We start from the raw sequence: 16,615 nt of genomic DNA, 5'->3' as shown, positions 1-16,615 counted from the left end.
ATAAGCATTTTTCTGTTCCTGCTAATTTTGCATGATACTTCCCAGAAATTCTGATATCTCAATCCATACCCTTCCCTGATTTAATATGCTAGTTTCAAATATATGAAAAAAATAGCCCAGCATTCTCAAGGTAAGTTATTAAAGATCAATAACTCATAATGCAAATCCAACATAATGACTAACAGAAAGTTATGTTACAAAACAGATACTAACCCTACCATGATCTCCATTGTGTTTCTTTGAACAAATGTTTCATTCCTGCCATTTTCCTCCGCTACATTCAGAGCAATTTTTTCCCCTCCTTTAAAGATTTCTCCATATTTTTGTGACTATGTTTACATACCTATCCCACTAGAACCTCTCTTTCTTTTCATGCAAACCTCTTGGATATCATGATCACACAGAGATGTGTTAAAATCCAGTACTCCCACCTCTGATTTTGATGCAGCTCAAAATATTACTGGTTTGTCCTTCATAAGAGAGAAAGACTGCAAGCCCCACACTAACGACCCACTAACCCAGAGAAGTGAGAAACAGAGTGATGGTCTTTGTATTGCAAGAACCAAGGGCAGAACAACATGTGGGCAACAAAAGATGACAACTCTTGAAGCAAATGAACTGTAATTAAGTGTAACAAAGGAGCATTTGCCAAAATTCTTAAACTAAAGAATTACATGGAAAAAGAAATCATTTGGTCCTTGATCCTGATTTTGCTGCTGCTTCCCTCCTTCCAAGAATTTCCCATAGCTTTGGCATTTTTCCCTTCCTATTTACCTCCAACAGCATGCATGTGTTCCCCCGACACACGCACACATACAACACAGAGACAATTTTTTTTTCCCCCATATTCCAGCATGACCTACTTTCCAATCCCCCCTAAGGGATTCACGCTGCAGGACCTTCCAGTTCTGTCTGCCCCCAGGCTGCTTTCAACCAGCATCTGGCTGGGAGGTCAGAAGAAGAGCAGGCTGGTGTTCCATTTCTGAAATAAGAAGTGACAGGATTCATCAGAGAAGTCATCTCTTTTATCCTGCTTTGATTTGAGCAGTTGGCTGTAGCTACTCGATGCTGAAGTAAAGCCTCTGTCCATGCTCATCAGGAGCCTTACTTTCAGTATTAATGCCAGGCTCTAAGGTTGAGATAGAGGCTGGGTTTGCACTTTGCATTAAACCCTTGCTTAACCATGGCTTACTGAATAACTGCAAATGAATGAGTTCACACATGTTAAGCAATAGACTCTGGTTTACAAAACGTATATATGACATTAAGCCAAAACTGAACAGATCTCACATGGCTTAGCATGATGCCAAATCCTCAATCTGGATTAAAAAAAATTCAATGGCTCTGTTCATATAACATGTTGTACTCAAAGTATAAAAGGACAAAATTGGTTGGGGAGTAGAGTTGCAGAATCTTTCATATGAGAACACACTGAATTATTTGGAGTTTCTTTTTACACACACCACACACAATTTTATTAAATATTTTTAAAAGAATATAAGAACTAACACAAATATAAAGAAAGAAAAAGAAATCCAAGAAAGTGCAAGAAAAGAAAAAGTAAAGACAAAATAGAAAAGAAAAAAAAAGATACAAAAAAATAACTTCCAATTTTCTTTACAGCAGTTATAAGTACAATTATAAGTTTACCTCTTGGTCTCCGGTTACAACATACCTCTCTTCTGTTTAATCATCAAAACCATAAATCATAAGTTTATTTTTTTCTGTTTCACGCAAAAAGTCTATAAGGGGTTTCCAGTGAGCGATAAATGTAGATATTGTCTTTTCTGTGATCAATTTAACCATCTCTTGCAAGTTCCATCATTTTCACCAACCATTCCTCCATTGTGGGTAATGCTGAACCTTTCCATCTTCGTTCATACAATAATCTCCCTGCAGTTATCATGTACAAAAACAAAGTTCTGTGACTCTTTTCCAACTGTTTGTCCATCAATTATTTGGAGTTTCTTAATTTAGAAGAAAATATGGTAAAGGCTCAGATACTTTGGTCACCTAATGCGAAGAGAAGACTCTTTGGAAAAGACCCTGATGCTGGGAAAGATTGAAGGCAAAAGGAGAAGGGGCCGGCAGAGGATGAGATGGTTAGATAGCATCACTGAAGCAATGAGCATGAAACTGAGCAAATTCAGGGAGGCAGAGAAGGACAGGAAGGCCTGTGCAATATGGTTCAAGGGGTCACGAAGAGTCGGACATGACTTAACGACTGAACAACATGGTAATGGCTGCAATCATGAGAGTTCCCACCATATACCAAACCTGGGTTACAAAAATACAATTACTATATTCACTATGCTGAAAAAGGCCGAGCGCCGAAGAATTGATGCCTTTGAACTGTGGTGCTGGAGAAGACTCTTGAGAGTCCCCTGGACTGCTAGGAGGTCAAACCAGTCAATCTTAAAGGAAATCAACCCTGATTGCTCATTGGAAGGATCGATAGTGAAGCTCAAGCTCAGATATTTTGGTCACCTAATGCGAAGAGAGATCTCTTTGGAGAAGACCCTGATGGTGGGAAAGATGGAAGGCAAAAGGAGAAGAGGACGGCAGAGGATGAGATGGTTAGATAGCATCACTGAAGCAATGAGCGTGAAACTGAGCAAACTCAGGGAGGCAGTGAAGGACAGGAAGGCCTGGCGCAATATGGTTCATGGGGTCACGAAGAGTCGGACACGACTTAATGACTAAACAACAACATGCTGAAAGAAACCACATTATGGCTTATCTTAACCACTTGATTCCCATAATGGGCTAACTCAATGCATTCCCATTAGAGGCTGAACCTCAAATTACCCAACCCCATTTTAGCCTAGACTATTGTATTATCCACCCATGTGCCACTCCTGGAGTACTAAAGAATAACCTTGGCCCACTGTGGCTTATTATGTGAGGCTGTGAAGTGGAGAACACAGTTTCAACAATGAGCCCATTGAAAATCTCCTTCCAGCCCCCCATTTTAGCCTTGCTTCACCTCAGGGCACCGAGTGTTGGTGCAACTAGTTCTTCCTATTTTCAACAGAAGCCAGGTGTGCAAGCTAATTGCCTGGCCATGTGACAATCACACTCCCCTGTCTGGGCAATGTTTCCAATTCAAAAGGAGATGAACAAAGAGAAGGGAAACAACACAAAACAAAACCACCCAGATTCTTAATAATGGATCAGACCATGTTAAATTACTGCCTTTTTAGACTTGCTTGAACCTAACATCAGGAATTATTAGGACTAATCTAGAAGCCATGAAATACTTACATTTATGTCATTTTGCTTGGTCTAACAAAAGTCATGACTGATAATACTTGCACCTGGGATTTATACCCCATCCTATTGCCAACAGATGTCATATAGCATGGCTTAAACATACACAATTAACGGTGGCTTAAACAATGCAATTAAAATATAGTGTCAGAAACATAATTCAAAGCACATTAGCCACACAGCCTTTAAAAGAAAACACTTGACATCCTCAAAAATTTATTGCCAAAACCTGCTTGTGCATCCAAAGACCGCTTAAATTGTTGTTGTTCAGTCATTAAGTCGTGTCTGACTCTTCATGACCCCATGAACCATATAACGCCAGTGTCCTTCACTGCCTCCCTGAGTTTCCTCAGTTTCACACTCATTGCTTCAGTGATCCAATCTAACCATCTCATCCTCTGCCGTCCTCTTCTCCTTTTGCCTTCAATCTTTCCCAGCATCAGGGTCTTTTCCAAAGAGTCTTCTCTTCGCATTAGGTGACCAAAGTATCTGAGCTTGAGCTTCATTATCAAGCCTTCTGGTGAGCAGTCAGGGTTGATTTCCTTTAAGATTGACTGGTTTGACCTCCTAGCAGTCCAGGGGACTCAAGAGTCTTCTCCAGCACCACAGTTCAAAGGCATCAATTCTCCGGCGCTCAGTCTTCTTTATGGTCCAGCTCTCACAGCCATACATTGCTACTGGGAAAACCATAGCTTTGATTATGCGGATCTTTGTCGGCAAGGTGACGTCTCTGCTTTTTAATATGCTATCTAGGTTTGCCATAGCTTTCCTCCCAAGGAGCAAGCGTCTTTTAATTTCATGGCTGCAATCTCCATCTGCGGTGATCTTGGAGCCCAAATAAATTAAGTCTGTTACTGCTTCCATTTCTACCCCTTCTATTTGCCAGGAATTAATGGGTCCAGATGCCATGATCTTAGTTTTTTTAATGTTGAGTTTCAAGCCAGCTTTTGCACTCTCCTCTTTCACCCTCATCAAGAGGCTCTTTAGTTCTTCTTCACTTTCTGCCATAAGGGTGGTATCATCTGCATATCTGAAGTTGTTGATGATTCTCCCTGCAATCTTAATTCCAGCTTGTGATTCTTCCAGCCTGGCATTTCTCATGTATGTATTCTGCATATTGGTTAAATAAGCAGGGTGACAGTATACGGCCTTGTCGTTCCCCTTTCCCTATTTTGAACCAATCGGTTGTTCAGTGACTGGTTCTAACTGTTGCTTCTTAGCCCGCATACAGATTTCTCAGGAGACAGGTAAGGTGGTCTGGTACTCCCATCTCTTTAAGAATTTGCCACAGTTTGTTGTGATCCACACAATCGAAGGCTTTTGCATAGTCAATGAAGCAGAAGTAGATGTTTTTCTGGAACTCTCGTGCTTTCTCCATGATCCAGCGAATGTTGGCGATTTGATCTCTAGTTCCTCTGCCTCTTCGAAACCCAGCTTGTACATCCGGTAGTTCTCGGTTCACGTACTGCTGAAGCCCAGCTTGTAGGGTTTTGAGCATCTGCTTAAATTAGCAGTAGGTTATACGATGGGATCTAGCATGGCCTTGGTAGAGAGTTTCAAAGCTTGGGAACAGCAGATTCTATTTTATATCTACCAATCTGATTTTGGCTGAGAGATGGACTTCTCTTCCAAATTTTGATACATGGACAGGCTTCTATGGAAGACTATTTCAAATAGCCAGCCCCAAGTCACTTTTCCCAAATGCAGCCTTTCACAGATCAACACAGTATCTTTGTCTTCTATTTGTTTACCTGGAGGGGGAATTGTAGGTATGTGTCTAATTCAAAACAAGGCACATACCACCAGCGTAATTTGGCTTTCAGAGAAAAAATGAGCAGACTTCTCTAAGAAGGTAACAATATTTATCCAGCTTGAGATTTATTTTAGGGAGTGCTCTTAAAATGTAATAGAGGTTAAATTAGATAGCCTCAGTTAATCGTTGGAAGGATAACTCTCCTCACCCCTGGTTTTCTCTTTAGCAATAGAAACTAACCTGCCTTGATGTTTAAGCAGTGCTAACATAATTACAATCCAGCTGGCAATTGTCCAAGTGTTTTCACAAAATACAAGACTAGCTCTGGACTTCCGGTTGTAATGAACCATAGATGGGGGGCGGGGGGGGGGAGGAAGTGGGAGGAGACACTGGAGCCCATTGGACAAATTATTCCCTGAATATTTTGTATTACTCAACAAGAGAAGGTAAGTGAGCAGGCAAGAGGAATAATGACCTTGCTTACCTGCTTCCTTTCTCCAGATGCACCTTGACTACCATTCCACCATGTGTCCAATTTCCACCCAGAAAAAGCGGGATGCGATAGCAGGTACGGCATTCCAAGAGAAGGCGGGTGAGCAATGGAAGGAAAAAAATCTTCCAACAGTTGCCCAGCGTTTGAGTGATTGTGAGAGGGCAGCAGCTGTTCCTAGTATATACAAAGAGCCACTTCTCATCACTCATCCCTCTCTCTTCATCATATACTCCTCTTCTCCCTTTGGCAGTGTGGTAGGAATGGGATTGGCATGGCTGTCCAAAGAGAATGAACAATAACTTGCCTTCTGCCTGCTCACTCAGCTTCTGAGTTTGGAGTGGGAGAGGAAATAAATGAAGGAGAGACAGAAGAAAGAAGCAAGAGGAGGTTCACCCTCTCTTGCTATAAAGTGTAGGCTAGATGGTTCCAATCATCACTGCCAACATTACCCAGAATGGCAGTTCAGGAGGGGGAGTGAAGAAACTGACTCCCTTCCATGCCTCTTCCTTTCAGAAGAGCATAACAGGTCACTCTGGCCATCCACAGTTCAGGGATCATCATTTACTCATTTAAAACATTTTTCAGGGTTTGCATGACACATTGAACCATAAGCTAATCACAAGGGATGGATTTGCAGAACATGCTAGATAAAATGTGGATGGTCATATTCAGTCTCTTGTGCAAATACAGCCTCTCTATACAGCTATGTTAATAAAAAACACATTAATTCATGGTTATTGAGAGCCACTTTGGTGTAGTGGTTAAGGCAACAGCCTTGAAACCGGGAGACTGTGAGTTCTAGTCCCACTTTAGGTACAAAGACAGCTGGGTAACCTGGGGCCAGTCATTCTCTCTCAGCCTTAGGGGGCAGGCAATGGCAAACCACTTCTGAAATCCTGCCAAAGAAAACCGCAGGGACTTGTCCAGGCAGTTACCGCGGCTTGGTTCATAAAACACAACAAAGTAACTAACCACACAGTACCCTGAGCTGCAGCTAACCAAACACATGTTAATCTAGACTAAAGTGGTGTGTGAACCCAGCCAGTAGCTTCTTTGCTGGGAAACAGATAGTTCTCCTCTCCTTCCCCGCTGCAACTCTTCATGAATCAGAGAAATAATTTATTTGTACTAGTTGATTGGTGGTGGGCAATGACTGCATTGAGTATCCTTTTCAAAAAGCTGTTGATGCCACATGTAGATTGTCTCATATTTACAAGTGTAATGCAAACCATATACGGAAAGGTTGCTTTTCACTTATTGCCTCAAAATGCCCCACCCCACCAATTATCTAGCCCAGTGATGGCAAACCTATGACACACATGTGAAAGGTGACAAGCCACGATGTTTTGGGTGACACACAAGTTCACCAACACCCAACAACAACTATTCTCCCTGTATGAGTTACCAAAGAAACTGAGTTTGTTTTACTGGTATTTCATTTTTGTAATTAGATGTTTCTTTATATAATACATAGCGCTGCACATGATTGGACTGTATTTTTTAAAATAAATTAATATTCAAAGAATTGTTTCTCTTTTGTTGGGTGGGTGACATGCCAGCAGAATCGAGTTAGGCATTTTCCAAATTTTTGACACACCGAGCCAAAAGGTTCACCATCACTGGTCTGAACCAGTGTTTCTCAACTTTGGCAACCTTAAGATATGTGGCCTTGAACTCCCAGAATTCCCCCTGGAAGTTGAAGTCCACATATCTTAAAGTTGCCAAGGTTGAGAAACACTGGTCTAGACAGAGGTTTAAATACAGGTCAGCCAACCAAATGGTCACACAGCCTTTCCCCAACCTGCAGCCCTAATATAGATTTCTTGGAATCAAAGACACGTTAAAGGCCAGGTCTGGTGTACATATACTGAATAGGCCGGTTCTCCATAGCCTTCAGATACGTTGGACTACAACCCCCATAATCCCCAGCCTGTACGGGCCCTGCTCCTGGAAATCCACGTGGAATCAGAACCATTACAAGCGAACCACACTCCGCCACGGGCGCAGACAATAGTTGTAATCTAAGAAACTGGCAGGGCTATTGGTCACAAAGCGATGACGAAAGGGGCACTTGTACTTTCATTGGTCGAGAGGCGAGAGAGGTAGCCAATAGGTGGGCAGAGCGCCGGCAGCTGTAAGGAATGGAGTCGCAATCGCCTGATTCGGACGCGAGCGTGGATGAGTCTCTCTTCGCTCTCTTGCTGGACTTGGGGATCCCGGAGGCTGCGGCGCGGAGGGTGGGTCGTCTTTATCAGGGGATCGGAGTCGGGTGTGGGTTGGGATCCATTCCGTCTCGCTTGTATCTTCCTGTAATTTTCCCTCTTTCCCCTCTCTCCTCGCCCCCCCAGGCTCTGGCGCTCACTGGGGGCCATTCTGCTGAAGCGGCGGCGCAGCTTTACTTCAGTAGCGGTCTCGATTCCCAGGTATTTGCTACGCTTGATTTCAGTTTCCTTCTGGTCCGGTTGGAAATCAGTTGCTGGCCTAGCTCCTTTTCTAATGTCTACACCGTCAGGTTGGGGCTTAAAACGTGATCAGCAAGTCTGTCCTATAAATGATCGACAGTGTTTTGGATAATGATCACATATTTTTATTTACACCCCACTTTGCTGCCCAGAGGCAGAAAACTTCTGCAGGAAATGATAGATCCAAAAGGATTCACATATTTGTAGAGATATAGAATCCCCAATTACAATGGAATTGGGGGGAGGAGCCTATGTGTTAGTATATTTCCAGAAGGGTACAGGTGTTAGTTTGTAGTAGCAAGTCTAGTGGCACCTAAAAGATGAACATATTTATTATGGCATCAGGTTTTGTGGGTAATAAAGGTAATGTTTACTGCTAGTCACTCTTACTTTACTATAAAAAAAGCTATCACTATCCCTGCATTGGGAATAACTATGTTTGAAAAAAACATAATATAAAACATTTAAAATAATTCATTTTCATTTGTCTGAAGCAGCATGGAACGAATAAATAAAATATGCTGAAAAGTGTGTCCACAAGTCTTTTCCGCACTGTAAAAACTAGGTATACTTATAGTATTAATTAGCTAAGCTTCTTCATAGAATTATGAATGACCGGAGTACGTATGATGTATATGGAAGAGTATGTGGTTGATGCTGTTTGATAGGAATGAAAACATTTTATGTTTCTTGGATGTTAGAAATAAATGCTTTGAAATGTAGGTCAAGGCTTGAATTGCATGTCATTTTAATAGGAATATACATATTCTAATTAAAGGGTTGTATCATTGTACATGCATATATACATAACAGTATACCCACACAGACATAAACTTACTTAGAATGCCAAAGTCCAGTCTTGCTTCTACCAAGAAATCTGTGGCCTCTGAATTTTTCAGAATGCAACCTCCTACTTCCCATCCATCTAAGGAAGCAAAGCCATCTATGTGCTTTTATTCCAAAACCAATGCAGGATTCAGAAATACCAAGGACTTTAAGGTTGTATGAATTAAAACTCCTTGAAAATCATCTGTCCTTCCTGAAGTGACAGGAAATGTTTCTCCCCAGCCCCAGGAAACCTGATTTGGAATAATTATATTGGTGGACTGTAATTTTACAGGCTGCAAGAGGGAGAGTGCAGCAAGTGAATTGAATATGCACATTAACTGCTTGAAACTTATCTAAAATAATATATTACGGTACTGTACGAGGTTAATAGCACTGTAATAGTGCCATCTGCTTTGCTGATGGGGAGGGCAGAATATGCGACATGGATTCTGCTTAATTTTTTTTCCCCAAAGGAATGAAGGAGCCTAAATTCATTGGCATTAAGAGCTGTGGGACTTGGGGCCTGAGTGTGAGGTTGCATCTTTGAAAATGGTAGCCTAGTAGTAGAATGCATGCTTAGCTCCAGGCATCTTCTAGTAATGCAAGGAAGGTCTCTTGTCTGGAGCATCAGAAGGTTCTGCTAGCCTATAGAGTGGCTAAGCTAATGGTCCAACTCGGTACAAGACAGTTGCAGTTAAGTGGAGTTGGCCGTAGCTCTATCAAATTATCTGCTTTTATATTTGTTCCAAGAAATTAATATTTTTAAATTTTGTTCAGGAGTCTTTTTAAGGTTGTTTAGAGGAAAAAAGTATAAAACAATAGCAATATAATGCTTTGGGGGGAAAATAGCTACATTCAAGTGCACATAAAAGGTTTGCTGAGTTATAGTTCAGTTTATGGTTTATAAAATGTAGTTTTCAAACTACACTGTCTAGGTTTAGCCAACATGTGAATGGGTAATTAGTGAAGTGTGCCCCCTTCAGGAGGCATTTTGTCTATTCTGCCTGCCAGTTTGCTGAACTCTTAGGGACAGGGCCTCTGAAGCTGAGCAGATAATTATAATTACTTCCTACTGTCCTTCTAAGGAACTCAAAATAGTGTACATAATTCTTCTTGCGCCTCTGCACATTATCCAACTGATCTGTGAGTAAGTTAGACATAGAACTGGTGATTGGCCAAGGATTATCCTGTGAACTTCATGGATGAGCAAGGATTTAAACTTGGGGGTCTCCAGGGCTAGCCTGACACTCTAATCTCCATGTTGTATCATTTCACATACACTTTATTACAACACAAAACTTTATTACCATCAAACTCTCTTTTCCAGGATGAAGATGAGGCACAGGGCAGTGATGTCAGTCTTCTCCCAAGCAGATACTACAAGATGGTCTTTGTGGTGAACATGGAACTCTCCATGGGGGCTGGAAAGGTAAACTCTTCAGGATATTATTGTCTCTTAGCCTTTTAAACCGCCCTTAGTTTTTGATCCGATTTCATTACTGAGGGGCAAATCCAAGGCTGAAAGCAACAGTCAGCTAAAGAATCATTGAATAACTTGAAAAGCCTTTGAATAATAGCTCTCGGTTTGTTTTCTTCTAATATGATCAATGTGAAAACTATTCACAGGAGCGAATGGTTGGTTACTTAAGTCCTCTGAGTACTGTTGATCCATGTTTACAAGATGAGTTTGGCCAGGATTTCCAATTAGACTCCTACCTATACGTTACAGTTAATGAATGAACCCTTCCCTAGAGGTGTAGATCTGTCGCTGCAGAATTATTTCAGCAGAAGCAAGACAAAAGGTTGTTCTCCCTAATGTTGAGTGTTTTCCTCCCCAGATCGCTGCTCAGGTGGGGCATGCAGCAATTGGCTTGTTCCAGCTGGTGCACGAAAAACCAAGTCAGAAGGACATGATCAGTCAGTGGGATGAGCATGGGTAAGGAAATGAGAGGAGCTTGGCCATCTTTCTCAGGCTCTGTTAAACTTAGTTAATTATATATATTGCATTAGTTTATAATTAATTCCAAGTTTGCACAGAATGGAAAGCTTTTGTTTTACAAACTACAGCTGGCTTCACATAAGATGCTAAGCCAAAACGAAATAAACCACTTAACGGCTTAGTGTGTTGCACTAAACTACTAAACTGAATGAACAGTTTAGGATTAAGCCACTTAAACTTCCAAGTGGATGGGCAGACATGATGTGCTAAAGCGGAAACCAAGATTAATAAAACAGAATGACTGTCTTAATATGTCTTACATAATATAATATAATATAATAATGACTTAATTGACTGGTTTCCAATGGCTGATCTCTCCCAACACACCCAACTGCATTTTTGCCTAGTGCTAATTGTTATACATATCCAGCCAATTGTCGTTCTAATCTAGGAGATGAACAAAGAAAAGAGCCTTTAGTCGCTCTATAAGAGCAATCAAGAAACATCAGTTTGTGTTCATTCCCCAAGTAGCTGTTTTGGAAGAGAATGGCATAGTAATACCAATGATGAAATAATAAATAAAGGTGGAAAGAGCTGAGGCCAGCTCTGTATATTGAGTTCAGCCAGAGCATGCTGTGCTTTTAGTTTAGCATAATATGTAAACTCAGCCGTTGTGGCTTGTCAGCCCTTTGAGGTAAGCCAAGTCAAGAAACAGACACTGCAGGGATTCCAGGGATGTCACTTTATTGCTGTAGGGCAGTGTTTCCCAACCTTGGCCACTTTAAGATATGTGGACTTCAACTGCCAGAATTCCCCAGCCAGCCTTATGTCTTAAAGCGCCCAAGGTTGGGAAACACTGCTGTAGGGTATAATAGCAGAATCTTGAAAGTCTATCCAAATTTCTCTCTGCCCCATCTCATGCTAAACAAAATCAAGGCAGAGTTATTTTGAGCTGCTTCTCTCATTTGCTTCAGTCTCTGGATTGTATCATCTTTTCTACAATTCCCTCCTTAATGGTTCTTTCATACCTTCCCCAAGGTTATCTCTTTTCCTTTACATTCCACAGTGTAAACTGAGTGAAAACAAGCCACGAGTTAAGGCAATATATCATTGTTTAGCTTCAGGGTCTAGGCCAGAAACCCTAATGGGATTTTTTTTGCTTCCCCTGGGCAAGGACTCTGATGTGCGGACCTTCACCAGCAGTGTACTCTCCAATACATTCTGCGTTACATCTTTGTTCTCACATAGCTTGGTCCTTGAGGTGTGTGTCACCATTAATGTGGGTGACATTTGAGTTTAGCATATGCTAATTTCTTTGGGAGAGATGTGGAATGTTGCATAGGCTGTGTATGGCAACTGGACTTGTGTGGCTATAAAGTCATCCAGGAACTGGAAGAAATCACAGAGTTGGAAAGGGACATGGAATCCAATCTTCTGCTTTGTCCCAGGCACCCAAAGTAAAGCATCCTGACGTGCTGATGTTTTCTTGAATATCTCCACCAAATGGGAACTCACAATCTTCTTGGTAACTGATTCCACCATCAAATTGCTCTTACAGTGATGAATATTTTTCTAACAGCCATCTATTATTCCGTATTCTGCACTCTGGGATGATAAAGAACATGTCTCTTGTGTGCACTATTCTTTCAGATAGTTGAAGAATTGTCATAACTCTCCTTGTTCATCTTTTCAGTTTGTTTGTTTATTTATTTATTTATAGAACTTATATGGCCATCCATTTCATGCAAAGATTCTAGGCAGCGCAAGGCAAGCAATAGAAACAAAACCACCTTTCCCTCCAGGCCCCAGACTGGGCCTGAGCCTTCCAGCAAAATCCTTATCCTAGCCACTTTCCCGACCTGACTGTATGATTTGTTTAACATGTGTAAGAAGACTGTATCTGTGCCCACTACTTGGAAGAATGTGATAGGAAGAAAGTTTTGACCATATGGTTGGAGAATGCTGTAATAGCTATATATAGTTTTAATGCAGTATAAATGCATTCCCATTGTTTTATTATTTTTTATTAATTTTTTTAAATTACAAAGGAAAAAATACATAAAAGTGCTTTAACATATAAGTGAAAAAATGCAACAAAAAGTTAATACATTACAATAGCACACAGTTCCAATTCTGTATATGCTTATCTAATACAAATATTATTCAAGTACTTATATATTTCTAATAGAATGATATGACTATCCTTTTTTTTTAACCCAGTGTATTTTGTATAAATGAGTCCCATATTTCATTGTATTTGTCCATACAAAGTCTACGTCTACAGGCAATCCTCTCATAATTAGCAAGTGTAATCAAGTCTTCAATCCATCAACTAAATGGGGCCATCTTTCCAATGTTGCAATATCAGTCTTTTGGCCATAGTAAGGGCACGGAGAATCCATTTAATACATTCCCATTGTTGGGAATGTTCTGAATAGAGTTCCATTCCCAGAACACTACCAGCAGCGGAAGGGGAAGACAGCTTTTGCCAGTTTCCCCTTTCCTTTCCACCCCACTGTATTTCCATCCACACATTGTTTTATTCTTGAACAGTAAGAGAGGCGGCTGAAATCGAGAGATTGGTAGAAGAGCCCTACATCTCCACCCCTCTTTTACGCTCCATCTCAGTTCTGTTCAGAAATGAAGCTTGATTAGAATCAATCCTCTATCACCTTTTTGATTTTATTCATAAGAAATAACGCAGCTTGGTTGGCCTTGGTGTAGTATGTTGTACAAGCCCAGCTACTATAGTTTGTAGACCATGATTTACAGTGGATAAAATTGTGTGAACTCAGCACAAAGTTGTGCTCATTGATAAAATTTGGCTAAATGGATTATGGGAACTTCCAGGGTGGCATTTTTAACTTCTGTGGCCTTGTAGGTGCTAAGGCTGGTGGAGTGGATACGTCCCATTTTTGGGTCTCTCTTTTGGGATCTAAGGGGCAAAATTGGTTGTGTAAGCCTTTCAGTAGCTTAAATATTGCTCTTTAAATCAGCTTGACTCTTAGGTGATTTAAGAGATGAAAGGGCTTCTACATGGTTTAAGCCCCAGATATCACAAAAGGGCCAGAGATTATTTTTTTAGATTTTTATCCCATCTTTTTTTCCATATACAACAAGGCAGTGAACCTAATATTAGGTAATACCTAATATTCCTTCCTCCTCCTATTTTCCCCACAACAACCACCCTTGAGGTGAGGTGAGTTGGGCCGAGAGAGAGTGACTAGCCTAAAGTCACCCAGCAGGTTTTTCATGCCTAAAGTGGGACTAGAGCTCAGTCTCGTTTCTAGGCCAACACCTTAACCACTACACCAAACTGGCTCTGATTTGCCCCTCCTAATCTAGGGGTGATTTGGAGGGGCACAAATGTGGAGTAGAGACCTTCTTCTCTGGTTTGTTGTACTATGGTGGTTGGTTCACATATCATGCTAAGCCATAAATTAAGCTGTAAAGCTCACATGGCTTGGTTGCAACAAGTTGTTCAACCAAACTAAAGATGTAATACTTAAGGATGTAAAATGTGCAAATCCCCTTTTCTGGAAGATAACAGGTTGGTTTTGCCAGTCAAAACTTGTAGACTTCAGGATATACAAGTTTTTGTCCAATGGCTTTTATAATTTGCTTTAGTTAGGCTCACTGCCAAGTAAATACTGTGTAGGATGGAAAGACAATCTTACAATGAAGTGTGCTTTGCTGTTCTTAGTGCAAAGAAGGTTGTACTTCAGGGAGCCAACACAGACCAGTTGCTGGAACTGCACGCACTAGCCCTGAGTCTAGAATTGCCAACATACCTAGTGCAAGATGCTGGAAGGACACAGGTAAATCAGCTATTCTGAAAAAAGTGTATATTTCCAGAGATGTCTGATCCTGAACCAAGCAAACAGTGCTGGCTGTTGTGTTCTGGGGGGGGGGGGGGATTCCTGCACCAGATTATGAATTATGCAGACTAAGAACATTTTCAGAACCTGAGAGAAGAAAACTTGAAATTTTTGCCTGTTTTATAATTACAAAGTCTCTTAGGGGAAATATGTTCAGGGTAATGGGTGTAGAGCAATTGAACGTTTCTCCTGAATGGAGATGTTTTGGCACTTACTTATCTAAAAAACGTATATGGCCACCTATCTTGAGAAACACAGCTCTGGTCTTATACAACTCTGGTGAGCTGCCCAAACATGTAAAAGCAATAAAAACAAAAACCTGGCACTTGATTGAGTTATATTTCAATTAAAAATTATTTGTAGTTCTTTATCACTTTCTAGCATAATTACTTCTTAGATCATAGCAGTTTATCAACACTGTTGAACAAGGATGGAACCACAACAGCTCAGCTCTTATTTATGCATCTCAAAGCAGCTTTCTACTAGTTGATATTGAAAACCAAATCCTACCACCTTGTCTCCAGCCTTGACATCCTATGCCCCCTCAAAAATGAAAAACTGCAAAGCAAAACAAATATTCAAATGGAGCTGGATTTTCAAAAGTTTAAAAAAAAACAAAACTTTTTTCACCTTGAGATACCATTGACTTGTCCTCTAGCTTCTTGAGGATATACGGATAAGGCAGTGGTGCTGAAGAAACTGATTTTGGTGTTTTCTTATTCCTTTTCCACCCCAAACCTATCTACATTCGACAGCATCTGTAACAAGTACTGAATAAAACTAAAAAAGGATTTCCACTGTCTGCCACCACTCATTCCCTTTTGTGGGGATATTTCAGTAAGAATTATGTCCCTCAAATTAATTTACATACCAGTATAAATCAGCCAAGTCATAATTAAGGTGCACTGGGGAAACCACAGTACAATTTAAGAATGAGTTCTGTTCCCAAGGTCTGTCCTTAAGTTGAATTTGTACGTAAGCCAGAAGAGTATTATTGTATAAATTTTGCTACAATGGGTTCCGTTCTTAACTATGGGTCATCTGTAACCCGGACATTCTTAACCCGGGGACTACCTAGGTTCCCACAGCATCTACAGTGCTGAGCTAGAGTACAGTACACCAAGAGAAGCTACAACTATTCTGTGCTCTCATTCAAATTGCCTGTATTCCAAATGAAAAATATCCTTCCTTTCTTAGGTCCCAGCTGGGTCACAGACAGTCCTTGCCATCATGGGAGAAGAAGAGCTGGTGAATCAGGTGACTGGGCAGCTAAAACTGCTGAACTGAGATGTTTTGAAGTTTGGCTGTCTGTGGAATCCCTGGACAGCCTGAGCTGCCTCCTCCTTTGGCAACAACTCAAGGAACACCTGAGTAGAACAGAAACCCCAAGGGGCAGCTCTCCTTTGTAAGATGAGCTTTCTTCTAGACAATGGAAGTGGTACAGTTCTCCTGATCCAGATTTTTAATGAACTCCCAAATGGCTCTGGGTGAAGATGGGACGCCCTGTTCTTCACCATTTCTAAGCCAGCTGATCTGTGCAAGTAATGCTTAGGCTTTTTCAGTTAAGGGGAAACTGCAAGGATCATCCAAGGTTGCTTTCCCCTCCTAATGCCCTTCAAATGTATTTAGCATAATCCCATTAACCCCAGTCAAGTATGGTCAACCCCTATCTTCCCCAAGTAGGAAGGTGCATGTTACTGTAGTATAAATTCTCACACCATTTGGATATCTTGTGCCAAGAGCATCCCACTTTTTTTTTTCCCCCAGCAGTGTCAAAAGGAACAAAAGTGTTGCAATTTTTGGGGAGCTTCATCTGTGGCTTGTCTGCTAGGGCTTCTCTTCAACAGCCATTGGAGAGCCAAAGGTTGGCTGCTCCTGTTTAGAAGGCTGTAACTTGTTTAGCTAAAATGTATATTGTAATTGGCGGTGTCCATTTGTATCTTATTTTTAACCTCCACAAGTGGGTTGTTTCTTGCTTTATGACATCCTTTG

At 41.0% G+C, this 16,615-nt stretch overlaps 1 protein-coding gene across 1 annotated transcript; it reads left to right on the top strand.

The window, feature by feature from the left end:
- The first annotated feature begins 7,617 nt into the window (after nucleotides 1-7,617).
- Nucleotides 7,618-16,383, top strand: LOC103057751 (putative peptidyl-tRNA hydrolase 2). Its single transcript, XM_007429554.3, has 6 exons — nucleotides 7,618-7,753; nucleotides 7,865-7,939; nucleotides 10,134-10,235; nucleotides 10,645-10,742; nucleotides 14,449-14,563; nucleotides 15,821-16,383. The coding sequence occupies exons 1-6, from the start codon at nucleotides 7,658-7,660 to the stop codon at nucleotides 15,908-15,910; spliced, it is 576 nt and encodes a 191-aa protein (XP_007429616.1). The 5' UTR covers nucleotides 7,618-7,657; the 3' UTR covers nucleotides 15,911-16,383.
- The last annotated feature ends 232 nt before the right edge of the window (nucleotides 16,384-16,615 follow it).

The sequence above is a fragment of the Python bivittatus genome, unplaced genomic scaffold, assembly GCF_059951505.1.
Source record: "Python bivittatus isolate LINGU-HERP-01145 unplaced genomic scaffold, Pbiv_v1 ctg000080_np1212, whole genome shotgun sequence".
NCBI classification, from domain to species: Eukaryota; Metazoa; Chordata; class Lepidosauria; order Squamata; family Pythonidae; genus Python; species Python bivittatus.
The sequence above is the reverse complement of the archived record's forward strand: the minus strand, read 5'-3'. Positions and strand labels throughout refer to the sequence as shown.

Bases quoted from the DNA above. Each gene is read 5' to 3' on its own strand.
- LOC103057751 (XM_007429554.3), top strand. From the start codon at position 7,658: ATGGAGTCGCAATCGCCTGATTCGGACGCGAGCGTGGATGAGTCTCTC. The intron at 10,743-14,448 runs GTAAGGAAATGA...TGCTGTTCTTAG, and splicing joins AGTCAGTGGGATGAGCATGG to TGCAAAGAAGGTTGTACTTC. The intron at 14,564-15,820 runs GTAAATCAGCTA...TTCCTTTCTTAG, and splicing joins AAGATGCTGGAAGGACACAG to GTCCCAGCTGGGTCACAGAC.